Source organism: Nansenia antarctica (assembly GCF_963989245.1).
Source record: "Nansenia antarctica genome assembly, chromosome: 15".
Taxonomy (NCBI): domain Eukaryota; kingdom Metazoa; phylum Chordata; class Actinopteri; order Argentiniformes; family Microstomatidae; genus Nansenia; species Nansenia antarctica.
In genome coordinates, this window is record NC_137685.1 from 12334443 (window position 1) to 12360392 (window position 25950).

Consider the following 25950-nt stretch of genomic DNA (forward strand, 5'->3'; position numbering starts at 1 on the left):
ATGCCACCTCCTTCTCCACCACCTCTACCAGGGATGGGGCAGGGAGGTCCACCTCCTCCCCCTCCCCTGCCTGGTATGGGCCCCCCACCTCCCCCTCCCCTGCCTGGTATGGGCCCCCCACCTCCCCCTCCCCTGCCTGGTATGGGTCCCCCTCCCCCACCACCCCCTCCCCCAGGTATTGGAGGAGGTATTATTGTGCCCCAGAACGTGCAGTTCTTGGGGGCATTCTACTACGCTCCTCTCCCCAAGGCCAGCCGCTGTCCCACACTGCGCATGAAGAAGCTCAACTGGCAGAAGCTGCCCTCCAGAGTGGTGTCTGAAAGCCAATCCATGTGGTCGTCAGTGCAGTCTGATTCCCTGGAACCTGACTACTCCAGCATTGAGGAGCTCTTCTGTGCCAGTGACTGACTCAAAGGCCAAAAGTACCAACACTACGGTCAAACGAGAGCCCAAAGAGATATCCTTCATTGATGCATAGAAAAATCTAAATTTGAACATATTCTTGAAGCAGTTCAGATGCTCACATAAAGACTTTGTAGCTATGATCCAAAATGGGGACCGTTCCAAGTTTGACGTCGAGGTGCTGAAACAGATGCAGACGTTACTGCCGGAGAAACATGAGATTGAGAACCTCAAGTCATACCAAGGGGAGATAGAGAAGCTGGCCGGTGTGGATCGGTTCTACCTCGAGCTCCTATCAGTTTCATGCTACACCATGAGGATCGAGTGCATGCTTCTCTGTGAGGAGACCGCTTCTGTGTTAAAGATGCTGCAACCCAAAGCTGAGCTGCTGGACGCAGCCTGTGAGAGTTTGATAGAGAGCACTCGCCTTCCAAGTTTCTGCAAGCTCATACTTGACATTGGAAACTTCCTCAACTATGGGAGTCACACAGGCAATGCAGATGGCTTCAAGATCAGCACCTTGCTGAAGCTCACAGAAACCAAAGCCAACAAGTCCCGTATCACATTGCTCCATCACATCCTGGAGGAGGCGGAGAAAACCCATGCTGACCTGCTGAACCTTCCGGATGATCTAGAGATCTGTGAAAAGGCTGCTGGAATAAATGTGGATTCTATTCAGGCGGAGTCGAGCTCACTGGTCAAACGGTTGAAGGGTTCTGAGAAAAAAGTGTCCTCTTCTTCTCAGGAGGATATCAAGCAGCAGTATCTCACTGCTATGAAGGGGAACCTGGAGGCCTGTGAGGAGCTGCAGGAGCTCTTTGCCTCCATCGAAAAGAAGAAGGAAGAGCTAGCAGAGTATCTGTGTGAGGACACGTCCCGCCTCTCACTAGAGGAGCTGTTCAACACCATCAAGACCTTCAGAGGACTCTTCCTTAAAGCAATCAAGGACAACCAGACCTGGAGAGAGCAGGCCATCAAGGCAGAGAAGAGGAAGAAACAGCAAGAGGAGGATGACGCCAAGAGACCGAGGGGGGAGAACGGAAAAATAATTCATAAAGCCCCCCCAGTTCAGGAGGAGGGCTGCATCATAGACCACCTGTTGGCTGACATCAAGAAGGGCTATGCACTAAGGAAGACCACCAGGGCCCAGGCAGACAGGGGCAGCCTGCCCTCTAATGACAAGAAAAGGGATAGCACCCAGCCTGAACATGCCAAGCTTGAGCGATCATCAGCCGTAGATACCCAAGATGGCATAGAAGTGGACAAGGTGGCATCAACCATTCAGCAAGGATCGCAGGACAGACTGCCACACACAGGGGAGTCCACATCAGGCCTTCCAACAGGACTCAAACTGGATTCATCAGAGACCATCGCCCCCCTCAATCCTGGATTGGATCCCCTGCTCAAGGAGGGAGGAGGCTCTTCCTGGATCTAGAGAGAAAAGCCACAGACCCCACCAGGTTCACCAACAGAGGAGGGGCCCTCCTCAAAGAGGAGAGACAGAGGTCAGAGTTGCACAAAAGCCTGCCCAAGCTTGAGAAGAAGCTGAAAGCCCAGATAGACGTGTGGGAGCAGGAGCAGGGGCGGGACTTCCTGGTCAACGGACAGCAGTTCCTGCAGTTTGTGGAGGAGCAGTGGGAGACGCACCGCGTAGAGAAGGAGCAGGAGAAACTGGAGAGACAATTGAAGAAAAGCAAGCAGACAGAAATGGATATGCTCTATGGAACGTCCGTCAGAACACCAACTAAAAGGAGGTTCCTTGGCACTGTGACCCCCAGTGCCTTGTGATCCTGCCAAACAGAGAGCATTGTCAACACAGATCCCACACCTCTCAAAATGCAGTTTAACAGAAGCCAGTAAAGCTTTATATCAGCAGGAAAGTCCAAATGTCCTACCTCATCACAATGAAAATGATGTGAATTACTATCAGACAACTGGACTGTAAACGGCAGAAACAACACAGACCCCCAGTAATCAGTGGATGTGATGTGTAATTGTTAATTCCTTATGGCCGTTTAGAGCTTCTGTGTTTCGCCCTCTGTTTTTACTGTCCTTCCGAGTAGGTAAACATGTTTTGTTGTTCTGCTTTTAGCTTTTTTAGTATCCGTATTTCACATAACGTTAAAGGCCTAATGTTATTGGTGTCAGCATTGGGGTCCGTTCAGTTTCATTCAGTTTAGGCAGTTCACTGAGGTTCCGGTTCTTAAATGTTCCTCATTGAAAAGGATGGGGGACATTTGGAATTGGAGTTGCAGTTTACTTCCTGAATTGATTAATTTTAATTGAGTTGACCCCAACCCTGATTGGTGTGAACCTCATGAAGAAAGGATGCTGCAGCACTAGATGTAAAAACAATGTTGCACTGATATATTTAAAAGATCTATGTGTTTTATGATATCGAATTGTGAAAAAGAGAGAGAGAGAGAGAGAGAAAGAGAGAAGGAAAAGACAGTGTTATGGTTTATTCTTTTTATATGGTTTCAGATGAAATGATATGAGGCTGAAATGTACAATTACAGAGATGTTTTTCATTATTGGAAAAAGCTATACACGTCTCTAATAACGTCATGTTTTATTTACCTGCTATGTTATATGATATCACCTTGTGTTTTTGTACCGTCACAAAATGTATGTGCCATTCTTTTTCTACCCCCCAAAAAAGAAGTTTTATTTTCAATACTGCTTCTGTAATTCGCTGTCTCAGATATTAAAACAAGAGGAGAAAATAACTAAGTAAAAGCAGTGAGGCCTTAAAGACTGAAGTAATGTTACTACTCTGACGGACCATCCCCTCTACTCTGCAGTCAGCCCCAACACCCAGCCCGTCTCTGTTGTCTCTGACTCAATGACTCCTACATTCCAAAGAATTGGATCAAATAAATGTTTGAATAAGAAAATAAAAAATAAAAAAAATAATAAGATCTACCAGTTCCCCGACTGTGACTCAGACTCAGACGAGGACTTCAAACAGCAGGACCAGGAGCTGAAGGACAGCATTCCCTTCGCGGTGATCGGCAGCAACACGGTGGTGGAGGCCAAGGGGAAGAGGGTGCGAGGCCGCCTGTACCCCTGGGGTATCGTAGAAGTGGAGAACTCGGCGCACTGTGACTTTGTGAAGCTGCGGAACATGCTGGTGCGTTCTCACATGCAGGACCTGAAGGACGTGACGCGGGAGACCCACTACGAGAACTACAGGGCCCACTGCATCCAGAGCATGACCCGCATGGTGGTCAAGGAGCGCAACCGCAAGTCTGCGGAGTCCTCCTCCATCTCTGGGTCTGTGGAGGTGAACGCCACTTCGAGCCTCCAACATTATTATTATTATTAACTTATTCCGCAAGCTGCTGTCAGAAATGTCTGCTGAGCACCACGATCTGCTTTTGCATAACGACGTCAGGTGGCTGTCCAAAGGCAAGGCACTGGAGCGTTTCTGTGATCTCAGAGACGAGATTACAACTTTCCTCCGCAGCAGCAGCAGCAGCAAGCAAACGAAGGCAGAAACACACTTGAATCGCATACTGGACGACAACTTCATGGCTGATGTCTGCTTTCTGAGCGACATTCAAACACCTGAATGACCTAAATGTGGGGCTACAAGGCAGAGACAAAACTGTGATTGATCTTGTGGAACAGGCGCGTTCCAAGTCAAACTGGACCTTTTCGCGGCCGACTTCTGCACCACACACACACACACATTTAATATCTTTATTTGCGTTCACATTTTACAATAAAATTCTTGAACACACCTGGATGGCAGCAGTGTTCTTCTCTGTTCAACTCTAATAAACATGTTCATGGAACCCCAGTGGAGGGTATCAAACGTAACTGGCCTGCTCTGGTGATGGAGCTAAATGAAGAGGCTGTGGGAGGAAATGCCCAAGCCCAAGGCCTCCTAGGTCAAATCCAGCCGTATAGCTTTATCGCCTGGACTCACGCACTGGCTGATGTGCTACCGGTGATGACCAAATTTAACTTGGTTTTACAGAAAGACGACGTAAATCTGGCCATGATCCGACCAATGGTTCACGCATCCGTAGCGGCACTAACACAGCTACGAGATGCCCCAGGCCCAGAAGAAGTTAAGTTCCAGGCGGACTGCCAAGACGGCCTGTACAATGATGTCAGAGTGACACATGTAGGTGACCGGTCCGTTCAGGCGTTTAAAAATGCCCGAGCACGCTACATCCAGCATCTAGTAGATGCACTACACGAGTGATTCCCCGAAGATTCCCTAGATGTACTGAACAGCTTCGACATCCTTCTGAACCCCTCCCAATACCCACAGACGCAGGATGGTAAGTAGAAGCTAGGCCTATTTAATTAAGTTGGTTGCAAAATGCATAGTATAATTCTTTAAATAGGCCTATCCTTTTTGAATAACCTAAAATGCTTGTCTAAATTGCGAAATGTAGACTATGGCCGCCGCCCATCATAGGCTAATAATAATTATCATCATCATAATAACAATAATAATTATTAGGCTATAATAACAACAATGATGAAAACAACAGGATAACATTTAAACCTTCCTACTTTTCAGTTAATCTGGCTGTTGATGTCATTTTGTCATAAAAAAAAAACAGGCCATCACTGATTCATTATCACTCATTCCGTCCTCTCAGCGCTTGAAGAATATGCCACTACTCTGTCAGGACATCGAGGACAGCTTCCAGGACAATGAGAAAGCTGGGGTAGTGTACCTGGATCTGACTGCTGCATACGACACCGTGTGGCACCGGGGACTTCACCTGAAGCTGCTGAGGACAATACCGGACCGCCACATGGTGAAGTTCATCATGGAGACACTTTCCAACTGCAGCTTCATCTTACAGACCAGCAGTGGCCAGTGCAGTAGGCTCAGAAGACTGAGGAACGGGGTACCGCAGGGGTCTGTTCTCTCGCCGATGCTGTTCAACGTTTACATCCACGACCTACCTGATACAGCATCTAGAAAGTATGGCTACGCAGACGATCTTGCCATCATGCTGAGCCGACCAACATGGAAGGCGATGGAAGAGGGTCTTAACGTAGACATAGGCACACTGGTAGCATACCTTCGAAGGTGGCTTCTACAACTCAGTGTCGGAAAGACAGTCGCAGCGGCATACCACCTTAGCACCAGAGAAGCCAGGAGGGAACTTGAGGTGCGCGTTGACAACAAATGTCTGGAGGTCCAGCAAGCCCCGAAGTACCTTGGAGTGCGCCTGGATCGGACATTATCCTTCAAGCAACACCTGCAAGAAGAAGTCAAGGCCAAAGTGACATCCAGGGCCGCGCTGATCCGCCGCCTTGCTGGTACAACCTGGGGAGCCTCCGCTAAGACGCTAAGAATATCCACCCAAGCCCTGGTCTTCTCTGCAGCGGAATACTGCGCCCCAGTCTGGAGCAGAAGCCCGCATGCGAGAAAGGTCGACGTGGCTATCAATACCTCCCTCAGAATAATAACTGGATGCTTGAAGCCTACCCCTGTGTCCCTCTTGCCAGTCCTCGCGGGAATAGCACCGGCCGGCCTCCGACGGGAGGCTGCCACCCTCGCCCTGGCCAGGAAGGCACAAAAGCATGACTGGCACATCCTGCACAACACCACCATAACACCAGCACCTCCAAGCCGACTCAAGACCCGCCACCCTTACAACAAGGCAGCACAAGCCATGCTCAACTCCACCTCTGAGGACATCTCCAGAGATGCATGGTTGGCAGCAGCTTGGAAGCAGGAGTGGGAGTCAGCCGGGCCCTCCCGAATCCACCGCTACATCTGGGACCCAGGAGATGCCGCCATTGGAGAAGACGACCTACCACGCCGGCAATGGACCACACTGAACCGTCTACGAACTGGTGTCGGTCGCTTTAAAACATCAATGAAGGCGTGGGGCCTGGCGGACAGTGCGGCATGCGAGTGCGGTGACCCAGAGCAGACCGCCGACCACATAATCACCATCTGCCCCTTATATAGACCACCCTCAGAAGCCAGCCTCTTCGACCTAGAACCAGAGATGCGGGCATGGCTACGCAACACCGAGTTGGACCTCTGACGTTACACGAAAGAAGAAGAAGAAGAATATGCCGAACCGGCCATCCAGACCATCATTGGTCATTTTGGCCAAGAAATTACCAGCGATGATGACTCAGCACCAGCCACAGCCCCGGTCATCGATGCCACAAACGTGCAACGAGATGCCATCGGTGTCATGACAGCGCTTCGTGGTTATGGGGGCTTGCGTTTCTCAACAGCCTGCGAAGTCCTCATCCGAGACTTCAGCGAAATTTACCCAGAGTGGGCCACACTGGCCAACATAGCCTGCTTGATTCCCGTCTCCAGTGTGCAATTAAAACTGCGCACCGAAGTCGCCTTGGGGAGGGCAAGGTCACACGGCTAATGCGCATTGCAAGTTGCGGAGAGATACTTTGCACCTTTGATTTCAAGTCCGCAGCTGCACGCTTCAATGCTTTCAAAAAGCGACGTAATAAGTAGCTGAATGATATGAGCAGCCATTGTTATTTTTTTGTTTATTTTCAGAGTTTTTACTCTAGGCTATTTTATTTAAGGCTATCCCCTATCTGAGAAAAGGCATAGGCGTATGCGCATTGCAAGTTCATTTAAATCCTATGTTAGAAAGGTTCCAATATTGAACATGCCACTCTGCTGGCCCACGACTCACAAATGGACTCCGCTGAACGTTTGATGGAGCGCCTGCTCTCTTCCATGAGACAACAGATCTCAGCCAGTCCCAAGACCAAGACCACCAACAGGGCAATCCAGACAGACTTGCTCGGCAGCACAACCAACCAATCAGACATGGCTTCCGTAACTCCCCCTCCACTTCCTGCTGCTACCCCAAACCCTCCTCCTCCCCCACCCCCACCCCTGCCAGGCACCACTTATGGTGCACCACTTCTGGCACACTTTTGGTGCGCCACCCCTGGTGCACCCCCACCACCTCCTCCTTTACCTGGGATGCCACCTCCTCCTCCACCACCTCTACCAGGGATGGGGCAGGGAGGTCCACCTCCTCCCCCTCCCCTGCCTGGTATGGGCCCCCCACCTCCCCCTCCCCTGCCTGGTATGGGCCCCCTACCTCCCCATCCCCTGCCTGGTATGGGCCCCCCTCCCCCACCACCCCCTCCCACAGGTATTGGAGGAGGTATTATTGTGCCCCAGAACGTGCAGTTCTTGGGGGCATCCTACTACGCTCCTCTCCCCAAGGCCAGCCGCTGTCCCACACTGCGCATGAAGAAGCTCAACTGGCAGAAGCTGCCCTCCAGAGTGGTGTCTGAAAGCCAATCCATGTGGTTGTCAGTGCAGTCTGATTCCCTGGAACCAGACTACTCCAGCATTGAGGAGCTCTTCTGTCTGCCAGTGACTGACTCAAAGGCCAAAAGTACCAACACTACGGTCAAACGAGAGCCCAAAGAGATATCCTTCATTGATGCCAAGAAAAATCTAAATTTGAACATATTCTTGAAGCAGTTCAGATGCTCACATAAAGACTTTGTAGCTATGATCCAAAATGGGGACCGTTCCAAGTTTGACGTCGAGGTGCTGAAACAGATGCAGACGTTACTGCCGGAGAAACATGAGATTGAGAACCTCAAGTCATACCAAGGGGAGATAGAGAAGCTGGCCGGTGTGGATCGGTTCTACCTCGAGCTCCTATCAGTTTCATGCTACACCATGAGGATAGAGTGCATGCTTCTCTGTGAGGAGACCGCTTCTGTGTTAAAGATGCTGCAACCCAAAGCTGAGCTGCTGGACGCAGCCTGTGAGAGTTTGATGGAGAGCACTCGCCTTCCAAGTTTCTGCAAGCTCATACTTGACATTGGAAACTTCCTCAACTATGGGAGTCACACAGGCAATGCAGATGGCTTCAAGATCAGCACCTTGCTGAAGCTCACAGAAACCAAAGCCAACAAGTCCCGTATCACATTGCTCCATCACATCCTGGAGGAGGCGGAGAAAACCCATGCTGACTTGCTGAACCTTCCGGATGATCTAGAGATCTGTGAAAAGGCTGCTGGAATAAATGTGGATTCTATTCAGGCGGAGTCGAGCTCACTGGTCAAACGGTTGAAGGGTTCTGAGAAAAAAGTGTCCTCTTCTTCTCAGGAGGATATCAAGCAGCAGTATCTCACTGCTATGAAGGGGAACCTGGAGGCCTGTGAGGAGCTGCAGGAGCTCTTTGCCTCCATCGAAAAGAAGAAGGAAGAGCTAGCAGAGTATCTGTGTGAGGACACGTCCCGCCTCTCACTAGAGGAGCTGTTCAACACCATCAAGACCTTCAGAGGACTCTTCCTTAAAGCAATCAAGGACAACCAGACCTGGAGAGAGCAGGCCATCAAGGCAGAGAAGAGGAAGAAACAGCAAGAGGAGGATGACGCCAAGAGACCGAGACGGGAGAACGGAAAAATAATTCGTAAAGCCCCCCCAGTTCAGGAGGAGGGCTGCATCATAGACCACCTGTTGGCTGACATCAAGAAGGGCTATGCACTAAGGAAGACCACCAGGGCCCAGGCAGACAGGGGCAGCCTGCCCTCTAATGACAAGAAAAGGGATAGCACCCAGCCTGAACATGCCAAGCTTGAGCGATCATCAGCCGTAGATACCCAAGATGGCATAGAAGTGGACAAGGTGGCATCAACCATTCAGCAAGGATCGCAGGACAGACTGACACACACAGGGGAGTCCACATCAGGCCTTCCAACAGGACTCAAACTGGATTCATCAGAGACCATCGCCCCCCTCAATCCTGGATTGGATCCCCTGCTCAAGGAGGGATCTTCAGAGAGAGATGAGGGCATGGCTACTGAATCCGGGGTTGAGGTTAAGGATGTGAACCGTAACGAATTATCCTCTACTGGGGATGCTACTAGGGAAGGAAACACAGAAACAAAGGTGATGGATCAGAGAGGGGCTGATGGAACGGTGGTGGATGGGTGTCCAGTGTCAGCACCTACCTTGGCCACAGTTGACGGAGACACAAAGTCCAAAGAAAAGACCCTATGGCTTGCGGCTCTGTTCGAAGGCCTTGGCTTCCAATCGAGTCACACTCGAAAATGAGCCATAGGGGTAGAAAAAGGAATCGGGATTGGCCCTTAATGTATTCCTCTCTACCGGTGCCATACTCTCACACATCCACCAGGGGGACCAAACACTTTTGAGATTGCCAGTCTCAAACCCTTCCAACCTCAAAGCCAGTGCTAATGCTTTTAGTACTTCTTCCTGCCAATTACAATAAATAAACATCAACAAATCTTTGGAAAAAATAAAAATAAATAAAAGAAAGGTTCCAATATTCTAAGTTCATGATTATTATATTTGGTTATCATTTCCACCTTAAGAGCTAAGCTGTGCCTAATATCACCTGCCACCTTAAGTGCGCAGTGCATTCAGGACCGCATTGATTGGAGAGAAGTTGAAAGTACCACAAGTTTCTCATGTTACAACTCCAGTCAGTTAGCCAGCGGTGTGACATCAACAGTAAGGCAACAGTAACACTACTGTTATTTTATGAAACTCCGTTGTCAGATGTTGTTGTAATTATTTCATTTTTATGAATCTGTAATTATGAGTCAACGACGGGTTTTGCAAGAACCACACATACACCCATTGTAGTGTTTGCAATCATCCTACCCATGCCTGAACTGTACCCTGCCTGAACCCACTAAAGAAACCTGAACACAAAGTCAATCTCCTGTCATGTGTGTCCTGATCGACGTCCCGGGGGCGAATGGAGCATACTCTCATTGAACTATTCACCTTATACAGTCCTTTCGCATAACCTCACTAACAGCCTATTTATTTTCAAAGTTTTATTCTATTTTATTTTATCTGATAAAAGGCATATGAACGGAAATTAGGCTAGCCTATGTGTCACGCCAGAAGCCTACATGTAACCTCTTGCACTTTTCAATAAAATGTTATAAATCTAGACATTGTGGTATTTCTTTATATACGTATCCCAGCCTGCCTATCAATTGTTTCTCAATAAACAGTTATGTTCTCCTCATTGTCATACTCCCGAGTCCGATTAAGTATGATTTGACAGGCAGCTAAACTAAATGCCTTACCAACCAGCGAGACCTGGTTATAGAAATGACGTTGTTTTATTGATAAAAAAGGGTAAAACTGGAAAGAGAAAATAGAAAACTCACATTAATCCCAAACAATTTAACAGACTTCAGTTAACGTAATGTGGAGTCCGTTCATTGATCGATGCAGTCTGTTCAGTTCCCAGTGTGGCGCGCGTTCAGCGCTGGACATATGGCATAGCGCGCATGCGAATCATGAAAGCCTATATTATTATATTTATTATATAGCTCGCATCTAATCGTATCGGATGAGAAATAGACATTAAACGGCATATATAGGCTACACAACAGTAATCACCGCGACAAACAGCTATATTATATTTTAATATGATGACCGGAATATCTCACGTTTGTCCGGTAAATTGAAATCTTCCCGGACACGTTGACCGACACCAATTTTTTCTAACGGAAACCCTGACACACACACAATAACTTGTGTACGTTCGTACACAACAAACAAAACCACACTAACAAAAAACAAACAAACAAGCTTCTAACAAAGCTAGATAGCTAACAAGCCAACACCTGTGTGGCTAGCCTAGTAAACACTGACACAGCTTAGCATGTAACTCAGTACACTAGTTAACAAACTAACACGTTTGGCTATGGAATGTGATTACATAGTTAACAAACTAACATGTTTGGCTATGGAATGTAACCTACTACATAGTTAACAAACTAACACATTTGGCTATGCCATGTAACTCACTGTCGGTGTGTCGGCAATAAACATACAAACTTGTACATACACACAGCTTAGTAAACAATGCAGGGGGGTATTCCACGTACGTTGATTAGTATATCAGCGATTAAAATAAAAACCGCGTTCAGGCAACTCGTGAATGGGATTCAAGCCTCAGGTGATTCCTCGAACGAGGATCAGGCTTATGTCATCAGTGTTCACAGAAGACGAAAAATAAGATGTAAAATAGTGCAATACTGCCGCAATTAACAAGGCGAGGGCAATGGTTTGGCAAGAAATTGCTGACCGATTAAATGCGTAGGTCATACTAGCCCCAGTTATTGTTAAATGTTCATATTTTAATGAATGAATATTTACTACTGTGGTGATATCAGTAGCAGGCTACATATAGTCATATTGTCACGATGACATAGTGGTTTTGACCGCTGCCATAGTATTAAATCATCATTTTAAGATGATGGTTCAAATCCCTCTTCAGACACACGTTTTACTGCATTTCGTTGTCTGAATCTAATCTAAAATCTCATCTAAAAAAGTATGTAGGCTATAAAATGATGGTGTAGAGTAGACTCAGAGGATGTGTCAGAGTTGACTGAAGATGGTGCCGTTGCTGATGACAGCGAGGACACACAAGTAAAACAGCTCCAGATTAACCAGTTTCTGATCAGCCAGATGGAGAATCCACAGACCATGCCAAAGTACCAGAGGAACTAGCAGAAGCCTCAGATCTGTATGACAGTGTTATGGCTGCCACCATAACCGGGACAAAGCAAGTGAATTACTCCAGATCATAGCTCAGCGCTTGGAGGCAGAGAAGACAACCTTGGTAGATGACCGGACAGCAGCACTCTGGCCACAGTACATGGAGATGATTGACCTAGTCCGTGCATTCATCAGATTGGAGAAAACTGGAAATTGGGATCAGCACCGTGATAATTAATAACTAATACTAGGCTGGACTATCCCCCGACCTTGTAATAGAACAAGCCCTCATGCGAAGTATGAAACACAACGTTTGGTTCTAGTGGATGTGGGTTCTTTCCAACCCTGCAACATCTGAAATCAACAATGCAATGAAAGAAGTGACAGGGGTAAACTATGAAACTAGTGAACAGCACAAGGACCGTTCTGCATCAACACAGGAAAGAGACAACGCAGACACTAAATAAACAGACATAGGCAGACATCAAAATACTTGATGATACTTGATTGTTGGAGTCACAAAATCTGTTGCCGGGTATGAACACCTTCAACACCTAATCACTGGTGTGACAGCCCATAATACGGTGAATGTGGACCATTCAAAAGAGGTTGGTAGAAGGGTCTTAAATCTCACAACATAGCTATCTATCTCACGGCATTTGATAACAATGTCGAAGCGAGAGGCGTTTATAGCTTCGGTCTGCAAAGAGAATGTGGAGGACTTTCTACATTTCGAAAAACTCCACGTAAGTTCTAACTTTGGAAAGATTACACCACGATTATGAACAGCCTTCATTTAAAGGACATGGTAGGGAAAAAGGTGACAGAATATACCTTCAAGAGGAAAGCACATGCAGTCACCATGGATTACAAATCCACAGTCAAACTGAACAAATTATCTGAAGACTTCCAAGTATGAACTCTGTGGGTATCCACCTGCGCTCTGCTCATAAACAGTGTTTCTCCCAGTGAACAAACCCCAAATTGCAAAAGCAATATGGAACGCAGTCCCTCATGATGGTGCCAGAAAGAGACATCCCGTACTTTACTTTTATTTATTTGTATAGCACTTATTAAGACAGCAGTCACAAAGTGCTTCACGGTACATTTGGTAGAATATTGCATAACACAGCAAATAGCAAATAGAGGAGCAAATAGAGGAGCTGTACAAAACACGCTGTCTCAGGAGGGCCTCCAAGATCTCCAAGGACCCGACCCACCCTGGGCACGAACACTTTGTCAAGCTGCCCTCGAACAGGAGGTACAGGACCCCGGCCGCTAAGACAAACAGACTGAAGGACAGCTTCTACCACAGGGCCGTCAAGGCCCTGAACACAGAAAAGGCCTAAGTTCTGGGCCCAGGACAGTCCGGACGGATTGTATGGCAGCTAGTGCTGAGGCACAAACATGTACATTTTCAAGCCTGCAAACTGTGACACTTTAAAATAATGTGAAAAAATACTTTCTTGTGAAATATGACAACCCTAGTTGACTATCTGTGCAGTATAGTACAGTGGATTGTGTACATAGCCTCTATTGATGTAAACCAGCTCCTTACCTTCTTGTGATTTTATGCATCTATGCTTTTTCCAAAATGTGTTTCTTTTTCCTTTCCTAAACACCAGGGGAGCCTCCCCTCCTAAATTTCGTTGTTTGGTACCTGTACTGTAGCAATGACAAATAAAGTCTATCTATCTATCTAAATAAACAGCCAGCGTAATTCATAAAAAAGTAAACAAGCATTTCACACAAGCAATAAAACAAATGATCAAATGAACGAATGATAAAATCAATGCAAATATCAGAAGTAAAAAGAGAAAACAACGTATAAAAATGCCATCCTATATAAGTGGGTTTTTAAACGTTTTTTAAAAAGTGGTACAGACCCAGCTAACCTGACAGTGAGGGGGAGGCGATTCCATAATGTTGGAGCTCCAACAGTAAAAGCACGGCCACCCTTTGTTTTGAGCCATGTGTGTTTTAAGGAGGGATTTAAAAATCTCCAGGGTCTGAGCGGCCCGTACGTGGAGGGGGAGGCTGTTCCAAAGTTTAGGTGCAGCAGCCGCAAAGCCTCATGGTCATGGGTAAAGGTGAGCCCATGTGGCTGTGGCGTCGTGTTGAAGACAGGCTGAAAGCGATGCAAATTACTCCACCCTGCCCCCACTGTGATAGATGACACCAGTCCAGTATGGAGGGTTACCTGCTGGTTGCCACCTCCAAAGTGAGTTTCTTTAATCTCTCTGCTATATTTACAAGAATAGTTCTCACTATAGTCTACGTCAGTCATGTCAAATTCAAATACACAGGGGGCCAAAATAAAAATTTGTTACAAGTGGAGGGCCGGGCTGGTTCAATGTTTATTAAAACTCGCAATTATTGCACATATTGAACCAATACCAATAACACAGCCTATATTGCACTTAACATTAATCATTAAATTAAATTAAGTAAAACATAAATAAAATCAGTTGCAATATTTTCTCAAGGCTCTTTCAGTAATAAATTGAAAACGTTTTTTTTTTCTCTTCTTTTTTTTAACAGGTAAACAGCAAAATGTAATTTTCATTCAAAGCTCAATGGCAAGATAAATGCAAAAATGAAACAGCATGCATTAAAAAACAAATCAGTTTGCTGCTCTGATCCTCACCAATGACTGTCTTTTATAATAAAATTTGAAAAGTTATTGCAAACGTGCAAAAGTGCAAAACAGTTGCATTAATTTCTTAGGCAACATTTCCCTGGGTCCATTCAACTGGAGAAAAAATAAATAATTCCCTTCAAACAAATATCAAGTCCAAGTCCTTTCTGCTCACTTGTCTGAGGCTGAGCCCGATACTTGGTGTCTCATCTTGAGTACAAGTTCATTAATGTTTGGGGTCAGGCTCTGAGCTGAGGAAATCCTCAGGATTGAGTTCAGGTGTTCATCAGTAAGATGCACATGCCCAAGATGCTATGTGATATTTTGTTTAGTTTCATCAACGAAAACAGTAGTTCACACACGTATGTGCTGCCAAACATAGACAGCGTGCGAGCAACTTGGGTGCGCAGCTCAGGCATTGTGTAAGGGGTGAAACGAGCAAACTCAGCAGCGCCGGACGCCATTTTGCCTTCAGTGTGTCATTACAGCTCCATTTGGAGATTTGCTGATGCACTTTCCACGTCAACTGCAAATGGATTGCTGAGCAGTTGAAGCCTGCTTTTTTGGGCTTCAAAGTCGGAAAATCTCCGCCTGAATTCGGCGGTTTGTCAGCAAACTGTGTACTCGGGAACACTCGGGAATTGACGGCGATGTTCAGACCTCCACTGTGACGGTGCTGCTACTGCTCATGACTAGTACTGACGTGAAGAGAAGACGCGGGGTCGCGCTCGCTCGCGGGCACTCGGTACGCGCCAATGCACTCGCAGTGCATCTTGGGACTTGTAGTATTATGGTGCTGCGGGCACAGAATACTGCGGGCCGGTTTTAATAGTAATTAAATATCATCCCGCGGGCGAGAGAGAACTCATTCACGGGCCTGATCTGGTCCGCGGGCCTTGACTTTGACACATGTGGTCTACGTGAATAACTACGTCATTCTGGGTCAGGGTTTCTCTCAAACTCCTCAGTCTTTCAAACTGGTGGTTGATATTGTAAATGTGCCTGGAGAAGTTTGAGAGGTGTTCCTGTGTGAGCTCCACCAACTTCTCAATGGAGGTATTCATCAGAGCAACGCATCCGGGTACTTTCCCCTCCCGTAATGTCCACGCCCCTTTTTGGGTGATAGAAGAGTAGAAGTTTGACTGGCAGTCAATGGGAATTTCTGTTCTTTGCTACTTTAATCAGATAAAATAAGAAAACCGTTGTGCTTTTTAGATATTAGGAGCACAAATCCGATGGCCAGTTAGGCAAACTATTATATAGTGTCATTGCCGATCAATGATCGACGTCGTTATATAGAGAAAATGAATGAAATAGGGGTTGATTCATCAGAGCAGTCATACGTCATCTCCCTGTCATCAGGCATTTGTAGTTCTTCAGTTGATTTGCCGTGTAACTCCCCAGATGAGTGTTACATTAGTTTTCTTAAGATAGGATAATAAATACATCTGTTCAATGGGCATTTGCCAAAGTAGCCTACTGTTAATCAGTATTTATCCTGTATGGTGTTGTATATGAAGATGTTATGACGTTTTATCATGAAAATAATGAACAGCAAGCTAGATCCAAAACTAGGGCCGGTGGAGGAGGGCAATTGTCACATTGGACAGACTACCAAAACAGAAAAATAAAGTATCTTAACGACAGCAAAAGTGATGGATGTCAGAAATACATTACCTGGAGATTCAATAAGGTACTTTTATATGACAGGATATTGGTTAGGGTTATATGACACCTGTAGCGAGATAGATAGAGCCAAAAGTAAAAAGTCGCTAATAAAAAAAGTCGCTAGTAATTGTATGACGCGCCAAACAATCAGCTGAGATGAAAAGTACGTTTTAGAGCATTTATTGAATAGAACAATCAAATTTGGCGATGTGGATGTGGGTTCTTTCCAACCCTGCAACATCTGAAATCAACAATGCAATGAAAGAAGTGACATGGGTAAACTATGAAACTAGTGAACAGCACAAGGACCGTTCTGCATCAACACAGGAAAGAGACAACGCTCTCAAGGGTAGTGGTGGTCTAGTGGATAGTGAGTTGGACTTGTGATCAGAAGGTTGTGAGTTCAAATCCCGCCTGAAGCCACACCACTACTAGTGTGCCCTTGGGTCAGGCACTTAGCCCTCAGTTACTCCAGGTGGAATGTCCCTGTAATTCGTAATTGTAAGTCGCTTTGGATAAAAGCGTCTGCTAAATGGCAAAATTATTTATTATTATTACAACGCAGACACTAAATAAACAGACATAGGCAGACATCAACATACTTGATGATACTTGATTGTTGGAGTCACAAAATCTGTTGCCGGGTATGAACACCTTCAACACCTAATCACTGGTGTGACAGCCCATAATACGGTGAATGTGGACCATTCAAAAGAGGTTGGTAGAAGGGTCTTAAATCTCACAACATAGCTATCTATCTCACGGCATTTGATAACAATGTCGAAGCGAGAGGCGTTTATAGCTTCGGTCTGCAAAGAGAATGTGGAGGACTTTCTACATTTTGAAAAACTCCACGTAACTTTGGAAAGATTACACCACGATTATGAACAGCCTTCATTTAAAGGACATGGTAGGGAAAAAGGTGACAGAATATACCTTCAAGAGGAAAGCACACGCAGTCACCATGGATTCCAAATCCACAGTCAAACTGAACAAATTATCTGAAGAATGAACTCTGTGGGTATCCACCTGCGCTCTGCTCAAAAACAGTGTTTCTCCCAGTGAACAAACCCCAAATTGCAAAAGCAATATGGAACGCAGTCCCTCATGATGGTGCCAGAAAGAGACATCCCGTACTTTACTTTACTTTTATTTATTTGTATAGCACTTATTAAGACAGCAGTCACAAAGTGCTTCACAGTACATTTGGTAGAATATTGCATAACACAGCAAATAAACAGCCAGCGTAATTCATAAAAAAGTAAACAAGCATTTCACACAAGCAATAAAACAAATGATAAAATGAACGAATGATAAAATCAATGCAAATATCAGAAGTAAAAAGAGAAAACAACGTATAAAAATGCCATCCTATATAAGTGGGTTTTTAAACGTTTTTTAAAAAGTGGTACAGACCCAGCTAACCTGACAGTGAGGGGGAGGCGATTCCATAATGTTGGAGCTCCAACAGTAAAAGCACGGCCACCCTTTGTTTTGAGCCAGGTGTGTTTTAAGGAGGGATTTAAAAATCTCCAGGGTCTGAGCGGCCCGTACGTGGAGGGGGAGGCTGTTCCAAAGTTTAGGTGCAGCAGCCGCAAAGCCTCATGGTCATGGGTAAAGGTGAGCCCATGTGGCTGTGGCGTCGTGTTGAAGACAGGCTGAAAGCGATGCAAATGACTCCACCCTGCCCCCAATGTGATAGATGACTCCAGTCCAGTATGGAGGGTTACCTGCTGGTTGCCACCTCCAAAGTGAGTTTCTTTAATCTCTCTGCTATATTTACAAGAATAGTTCTCACTATAGTCTACGTGAATAGCTACGTCATTCTGGGTCAGGGTTTCTCTCAAACTCCTCAGTCTTTCAAACTGGTGCTTGATATTGTAAATGTGCCTGGAGAAGTTTGAGAGGTGTTCCTGTGTGAGCTCCACCAACTTCTCAATGGAGGTATTCATCAGAGCAACGCATCCGGGTACTTTCCCCTCCCGTCATGTCCACGCCCCTTTTTGGGTGATAGAAGAGTAGAAGTTTGACTGGCGGTCAATGGGAATTTCTGGTCTTTGCTACTTTAATCCGATAAAATAAGAAAACCGTAGTGCTTTTTAGATATTAGGAGCACAAATCCGATGGCCAGTTAGGCAAACTATTATATAGTGTCATTGCCGATCAATGATCGACGTCGTTATATAGAGAAAATGAATGAAATAGGGGTTGATTCATCAGAGCAGTCATACGTCATCTCCCTGTCATCAGGCATTTGTAGTTCTTCAGTTGATTTGCCGTGTAAATCCCCAGATGAGTGTTACATTAGTTTTCTTAAGATAGGATAATAAATAAATCTGTTCAATGGGCATTTGCCAAAGTAGCCTACTGTTAATCAGTATTTATCCTGTATGGTGTATATGAAGATGTTATGACGTTTTATCATGAAAATAATGAACAGCAAGCTAGATCCAAAACTAGGGCCGGTGGAGGAGGGCAATTGTCACATTGGACAGACTACCAAAACAGAAAAATAAAGTATCTTAACGACAGCAAAAGTGATGGATGTCAGAAATACATTACCTGGAGATTCAATAAGGTACTTTTATATGACAGGATATTGGTTAGGGTTATATGACACCTGTAGCGAGATAGATAGATAGAGCCAAAAGTAAAAATTCGCTAATAAAAAAAGTTGCTAGTAATTGTATGACGCGCCAAACAATCCGCTGAGATGAAAAGTACGTTTTAGAGCATTTATTGAATAGAACAATCAAACTTGGCGACGTACAAAAATAATCCATAAGCAATCAAAACCAGAAAAATAACAAACTATGCGTATAGAATATGCGTATAATGCGGTCAACAAAAATACATCGTTCCCCTCTCTCTCCACTACCGCCATGCAAGGTGCGCAGGTGATTAAATTACCTTGCAATATCACCCCCCATAACCATATGACTTCTCAATACGGTGATCTAGGCAATAAACAAACAATCAAAGTAAACTCACAATAACCCCATTAGCCTGTTATACTAAATACCCCCTAAATCATATTCATACCTCCTACAACACCTCAGGCCTTTAGGTCGGGTGGTTCATCCACATGGATGGAGGCAGACTGAAAGGACACACATTCATTGCCTATTTCATAAATGTTCTCCATATAACGACGTCGATCATTGATCGGCAACGACACTATATAATTGTTTGCCTGACTGGCCATCGGATTTGGGCAGTCTGGGGATTTACACGGCAAATCAAATGACAGGGATTAAAGCAAAAAAAAATCTCCTGACGGAAAAAGAAATTCAGGCCAAATCGGGGCCGGTGGCTTTCCGTGCGCAAAGCGCGCGTGCGATTTTCCGTTCTACGTTCTAATGCTTTGTCTTTTCTTTCGAAAAATGTGAACACATTTCCGCGTTGTATAAAATCAATGACACATCGCTAGTCAACTAACACAGCTTGTTTTGTGAGCCTGCTAACAATGTAAATAGTAGTAGTGTTATAGTTAACTAGGTAGCAGTCCAATCCATTTCGCTGCAGTATTTTGGCTTGACTAGCGAGTTTGTGTTGTGATTCTCAACAACGTTGAAACGTAGTTTCACCCTTTTCCATAGTTTTGAATAATAAATGTGTGGACTGATGATGTAGCGCAGCCTAACTTATTCTAATAATTATTTAACATAGTTTTATTGTGATAATTATTCCCCCCTCCTCCCAGACTTACAAGGTCACATTATTATTGGATTGGTTGTTTACGTGCCGGGTGAAGTTAGCTAAACATTTAACCTGCTAGCTAGCAAGAGACACATAATGTCACTCTCCAAAGGTCTAAAGAGGAAAGTTGACGGTGAAAACAGGGCATTTAAAGAGGAATGGACAGCGAACTATGCGTTCATCCTACCTGGTTTCATCAATGCAAAGCCGTTGTGAGACTCACATTTTACGTGCTCACAATGAATGTTCCCTTCCACCTATACATCCGAGTCGTCCTTTCGGCAATGAATGCGATAAAGACGGACTAGAGGAATCGATTGATGCATAAAGACCTTGAGAACTGCCGGATTAAATTGACGTCCATAATAATAATAAATAATAATAATACATTAGACTTATAGCGCTTTTCTAGACACTCAAAGACGTCCATATCACCAGATAGCCAACAAATAGTGACCGATGGGAGATGCCAGTTTTCTCATTAAGTGAGATTTAATAGCCTAATATTATTTTTTCTATTTTTAATGAATGGCTCATTGTAATTATTATCCCTAGTAATGTAGCGTGTTTGCTCTGTCGTTTCAGGAGCATATAGGCTAAGCGGATTCAGCTTTCTTTCTTTTTTGCGCCGATTTTGTTGTCAATGTTTTTCATAAAATTAAACTGCATTTGCTTTGTTACTGTTCACATGTGTGGTGCAGTCACATTCACATAGCCTATAAGTAAACATTAAGTTTGAATGATTTACTGAGCTGGCGTTACTTTTTTCAAACCACACACCGCATGTCGGCTATTTCAGCACCACGCATTGTCCACCTATTTATCACTATGAGGGGTTCAGCGTCAGTGCACCCCGCTCTGTTACTGTCGCATAGTTGTAGCCAATAAAGGCCTATATGTAGGCTATATAGGCTATTATATATCATTTATATACCTAATACCAACATCAAAATAGATTGTATGCCTCTACAAATCATATTACACCAGGTAAAATCCGTCACAACTTGGAATAAATCCGTCACAACTTGGAATAAATTGACGGAAATCCGTCGTAGCGACGTAATCCCTGAAATTAAGAACTCCAAATCCCTGATGACAGGGAGATGACGTATGACTGCTCTGATGTCTGAGGCTTGTTTCGGATCCGCTTTTCCATGTTTCACGTCAGGGTGATGCCTCAATAAGTGGTTTCCGTAGATGTGTGGTGTTTCCACAAAATGTAACCTCCACTGCGCACAGCTTGCATATGGCTTTGCTTTTGGCGACTGTAAAAAGTATTAATGTGTGTAGACTTCCTAACACTGTAGGGTATTGACTTCCTACACTGTATGAGGGTGTAGCAGGTTACTTTCTGCTGGGTTAGTATTCTGCGTTGTGTCTTTTTCACGAAGAAACACCGGTTGGATGAGCAGTGGATTTATTCCCTTTAACATAGACACATCAGAAACAGGTGTCACATCAGTTCTCTTCCACCATCCACATACTGTAAAACATAAATACAATGATGAACACCAACATATTGTGACGTTAGAATTATATCTATCTCAATTTTTGTCAACATTTAGTTTTCTACATAATCTGATCCATTAGGTGTTTATTAATGCCTGTGTGGTGTTATCTTTAAAATGTTGGCATTTTTCAGTTAGTAATTAATCAAATACAAAGGTTCCATCTCATAGAACATAATGGAATGTAAAAACTTTGGTGCTCAATATCTCTGAACTACCCTAAATGGAGATAGAACCTTCTCATTCTAAGCTCACGATATACTGTATCACGAGGCAACATCGCCATTACAACTGGCACAATGTACATTCTCAAGACCAGCGCGCGCCTCTCCCCTCACGTTCACACGATGGCTAGCTGCTAGCATACAACCTAGTAGCCAGTCTCACTCCTCAATCTTAATCAAAACAAAATATAAGAAGACAATTTCTTCTACACAGCTTAGCAAACACATAAACATCCACATTATATTCTGTTACAGTGTGTGTCGCAAAAATATTCAACCCCAAAATCTCAAATAGCAATGGAGAGAGCAGAAAAAGACCGTGTCACCAGCTCAGAGTAAAACGCGTTCTGAGCTGGACCATGCGTGTCACCGTAATAGCGCCCCCACGGGAAACAAAAAAAGGTATGCAATGTAATTAACGGGGTAGGAACCAATAATCTCAATCTCATTTTGGGGAAATTCACAACACAAATAAAATAGCATAATAGACAATATTGACTTGGCTACAAGGGCATAGGCTACTGTATGCTAATTTATCTTGCTGTAACCTTCTGTACTCTTCCTGTAGTTCTGGGTCGGTGTACATTTTGGCTCTGAATTTTGTCAGCCTAGCCTTTGCTAAAGCTCTCTTTTTTTCACCTGCTGACTGTCTGCAATGAAACAGGTCATAAAGCAACAAATATAAACAGTTAGTACATGTTTACTCATTATACACAATTAGACAATAATGAAGTAGCCTATATAAATGTCATCTGTCAACTGTATCATAACACCGCTGATTGATTGATTTTCAACTGCATGAAATACCATAATGTCTATGGTTCACAGAGTCAGGACGTCCAACAGCCAATTGCACAGCAAGGTGTTCACTCCCAGCCGATCCAGGTTTTGTATAAGCTGCTGGGGGATGATTGTGTTTTTTTGTTGAGCTTGTAGCTCCGCTATCATATTTTCTATTCGTGAAACATTGCTGTGGACTAGCTAGCCGACAAACGCACTACTATTGATTGATTATCAATATTGAAGTTTCTTGTTTGCCACTTCTCCACCTGAAATCTAGGTGTAAAAGTATACAGAGTAGGTTGTCCTACAAAGACACTTAGATTTAGATTTAGTAATCTAAAAATTATAACCAAGGACTTTCATAAAACCTTGATACACATTTGAGCTTTTCAAAAAATGCCGGTTGAGAGAGGACGCTGGCGTTGCTTGTTCGCCTCTTCTCCGTCCGACATCTAGGTGTAATTGCAGTATACAGAGTAGATTGTCCTGCAAAGACACTAAAGGTTTTTGCACGCCAATGCGTTTTTTTCGCATGCATATTTTTTAATCCGTCATCCGGAAAAAAAACGATACGCACAGAGACCTTGCACACTGACCTCCGATGGCGTTTATTTGTTATATTGATGTTGCGAAATTTCGCAATATGCACTCTACATTCTAAATGCTTAATTTAGCAAAAGGTACAAACAAGTGAGAGCAATAGCCTATAGCTAAAACCTCACACCCCACCCCCAGCCTGTCCTTAGTAAGTAGTTCAAACAAAGACATTTCTTTAATTCGACCACTCAATACAATAAAAACCATTTCATCAGTCGTAATTTTTGCTGCATTGAATTGCAGGTTACTCTTCGCTAGTTAGCTGACGTTTGCTAGCTAGCTTGTGTGTACAGCTGTCAGTGGTAAATAGCCTAGTTCAAACAAAGGATTAGACATTTCTTTATTTCTATGACTCAATACAATAAAAACTCTTGTATAATTGTCATCAATCTTAATTTTAGCTGCATTGAATTACAGGTTATTCTTCATTTCATGTTAGCTAGAGGTTAGATTATTAGTTATGATTGACATGGATCCAGGAGATCTGACTTGCATTCATTCCACTCTCCAGTTCGTTCATGATCACACAGCTAGCTACCAGGTCACTCCAATTGTAACCTTTGATCAACTAATGGAAAGCGATGACAATTATTGAAAGTGAAGCACCTGGCAGTCCATTGAAATCTAACTTTCTTCGATTTAATGGGTTCCATGTGCTCATGAGTTTCCTTGGCACGTTGGTCATTTGATGTCAGGCTCTGGCTTGTTGCCAGGGCCATACCTGGTTGATAGAGCACTGAACACCCTACTGGCAGCGAAAACTTTTCAAGTCAAACTGCCTGTTCCAGCAAACTATGCTGTAGACCAGGCCTATTCAATTAGCGGCCCGGGGCCGCATGCGGCCCAGACGTGACCCCCGATTAGCCCAGCCATAAAAGCAGAGAAAAAAGTATTTCGCAAGTGTTCAGAAATTCATGCAGAAATGTCTACAATAGTAGCCTACAGAACGTGAATATAACACTCTAAACAAACTAAGCTGGGAGCTTAAAACAACAATGGACAACGTGATGGCCTCCAACATTATTATTATTATTATTAACTTGTTCCGCAAGCTGCTGTCAGAAATGTCTGCTGAGATGTCAGCCATGCAGCCAGGACTAAGTGAAGCAGGGGGGGGGGGATGGTTACGCCAATGATTCAACCTGTTAATTAAGTTTTATTGTTGTTTCATTCGTATGTTTTTTTCTTCTTCTTACATTCCTTGACATTCCTTGGCAGCACAAATACAAATATGGCAAGATAGACAAGATAAATAAAGTTCTGGGAGTTTGTTTAGTGATGATAGAAGTCAAAGGTGGAAGTTAAAAGTAAAGTAATTTTATTTTATATATTTGTGATTGATTTTTGCACTCTGAATTAAAAGCACATCATCAGCACACAAACAAAAAAAATGTCTGCTGAGCACCACGATCTGCTTTTGCATAACGACGTCAGGTGGCTGTCCAAAGGCAAGGCACTGGAGCGTTTCTGTGATCTCAGAGAGGAGATTACAACTTTCCTCCGCAGCAGCAAGCAAACGAAGGCAGAAACACACTTGAATCGCATACTGGACGACAACTTCATGGCTGATGTCTGCTTTCTGAGCGACATTCAAACACCTGAATGACCTAAATGTGGGGCTACAAGGCAGAGACAAAACTGTGATTGATCTTGTGGAACAGGCGCGTTCCAAGTCAAACTGGACCTTTTCGCGGCCGACTTCTGCACCGGCAGAATGCTGCATTTTTCCGACGCTCCACAAATGCGTCTCATCCCCGGCACAAATCACAGATGTGATGACTGTTTTCATTGCGAGGTTGAAAGAGAACTTTGCTGGTCGACTGGATGGACTTGCTCTGCCCTCAGAGGTGATGGGCTTTGCCAGAGACCCGTTCACTGCTGCAATAGAAGGGGACTTATCCACCAGAGGAAAGGGAGTGGTGCCTTCCATCGACGAGGGGAAATTCATACTCGAACTTGTTGACATGCAGTCATCCGTAACCATGGCACAGGAGCTTCGCACTAATGGACCTGCGAAGACCACACACACACACACACACACACACACACACACATTTAATATCTTTATTTGCGTTCACATTTTACAATAAAATTCTTGAACACACCTGGATGGCAGCAGTGTTCTTCTCTGTTCAACTCTAATAAACATGTTCATGGAACCCCAGTGGAGGGTATCAAACGTAACTGGCCTGCTCTGGTGATGGAGCTAAATGAAGAGGCTGTGGGAGGAAATGCCCAAGCCCAAGGCCTCCTAGGTCAAATCCAGACGTATAGCTTTATCGCCTGGACTCACGCACTGGCTGATGTGCTACCGGTGATGACCAAATTGAACTTGGTTTTCCAGAAAGACGACGTAAATCTGGCCATGATCCGACCAATTGTTCACGCATCCGTAGCGGCACTAACACAGCTACGAGATGCCCCAGGCCCAGAAGAAGTTAAGTTCCAGGTGGACTGCCAAGACGGCCTGTACAATGATGTCAGCGTGACACATGTAGGTGACCGGTCCGTTCAGGCGTTTAAAAATGCCCGAGCACGCTACATCCAGCATCTAAATCCATTTGAGTAATGGATGAAGCAATGGACTCATACCTGGGCCCTTTTCCTCCCAGGGGACACAAGGCCTCCCCTCCACCCCCCCCCACCACAGCCATGAGGTTCCACACCCGTTGGACAGGCAGTTTGAGGAACGCCCCCGCACCCCGGGGACACCCACCTTTTTACGCCCCCCCACCGCTGGGGGGCGGGCCCAGGCGGAGCCGGGCGTAGAGCGCGGGCTGCAGCTGGAGGGGTATGAGTGTGACCCGGCCTCGCCCATCAGCCCTGCCAGGCCCAAGAGCCCCTGGGGTCGCTTTGACCCCTACGACTACCCGGAGGACGCAGACAAAGAATACGTGGGCTTTGCTACGCTGCCAAACCAGGTGCACCGCAAATCTGTCA

At 44.9% G+C, this 25950-nt stretch overlaps 1 protein-coding gene across 1 annotated transcript; it reads left to right on the top strand.

Annotated features, from left to right (window-relative positions):
* Positions 1-25779, top strand: LOC308171129 (inverted formin-2-like; the record flags this gene model as incomplete). Its single annotated transcript, XM_080545998.1, has 4 exons — positions 1-187; positions 7332-8911; positions 25355-25515; positions 25623-25779. 4 exons carry the CDS (start codon positions 1-3, stop codon positions 25777-25779), a joined length of 2085 nt encoding a protein of 694 aa, XP_080402124.1.
* Positions 25780-25950: the final 171 nt, after the last annotated feature.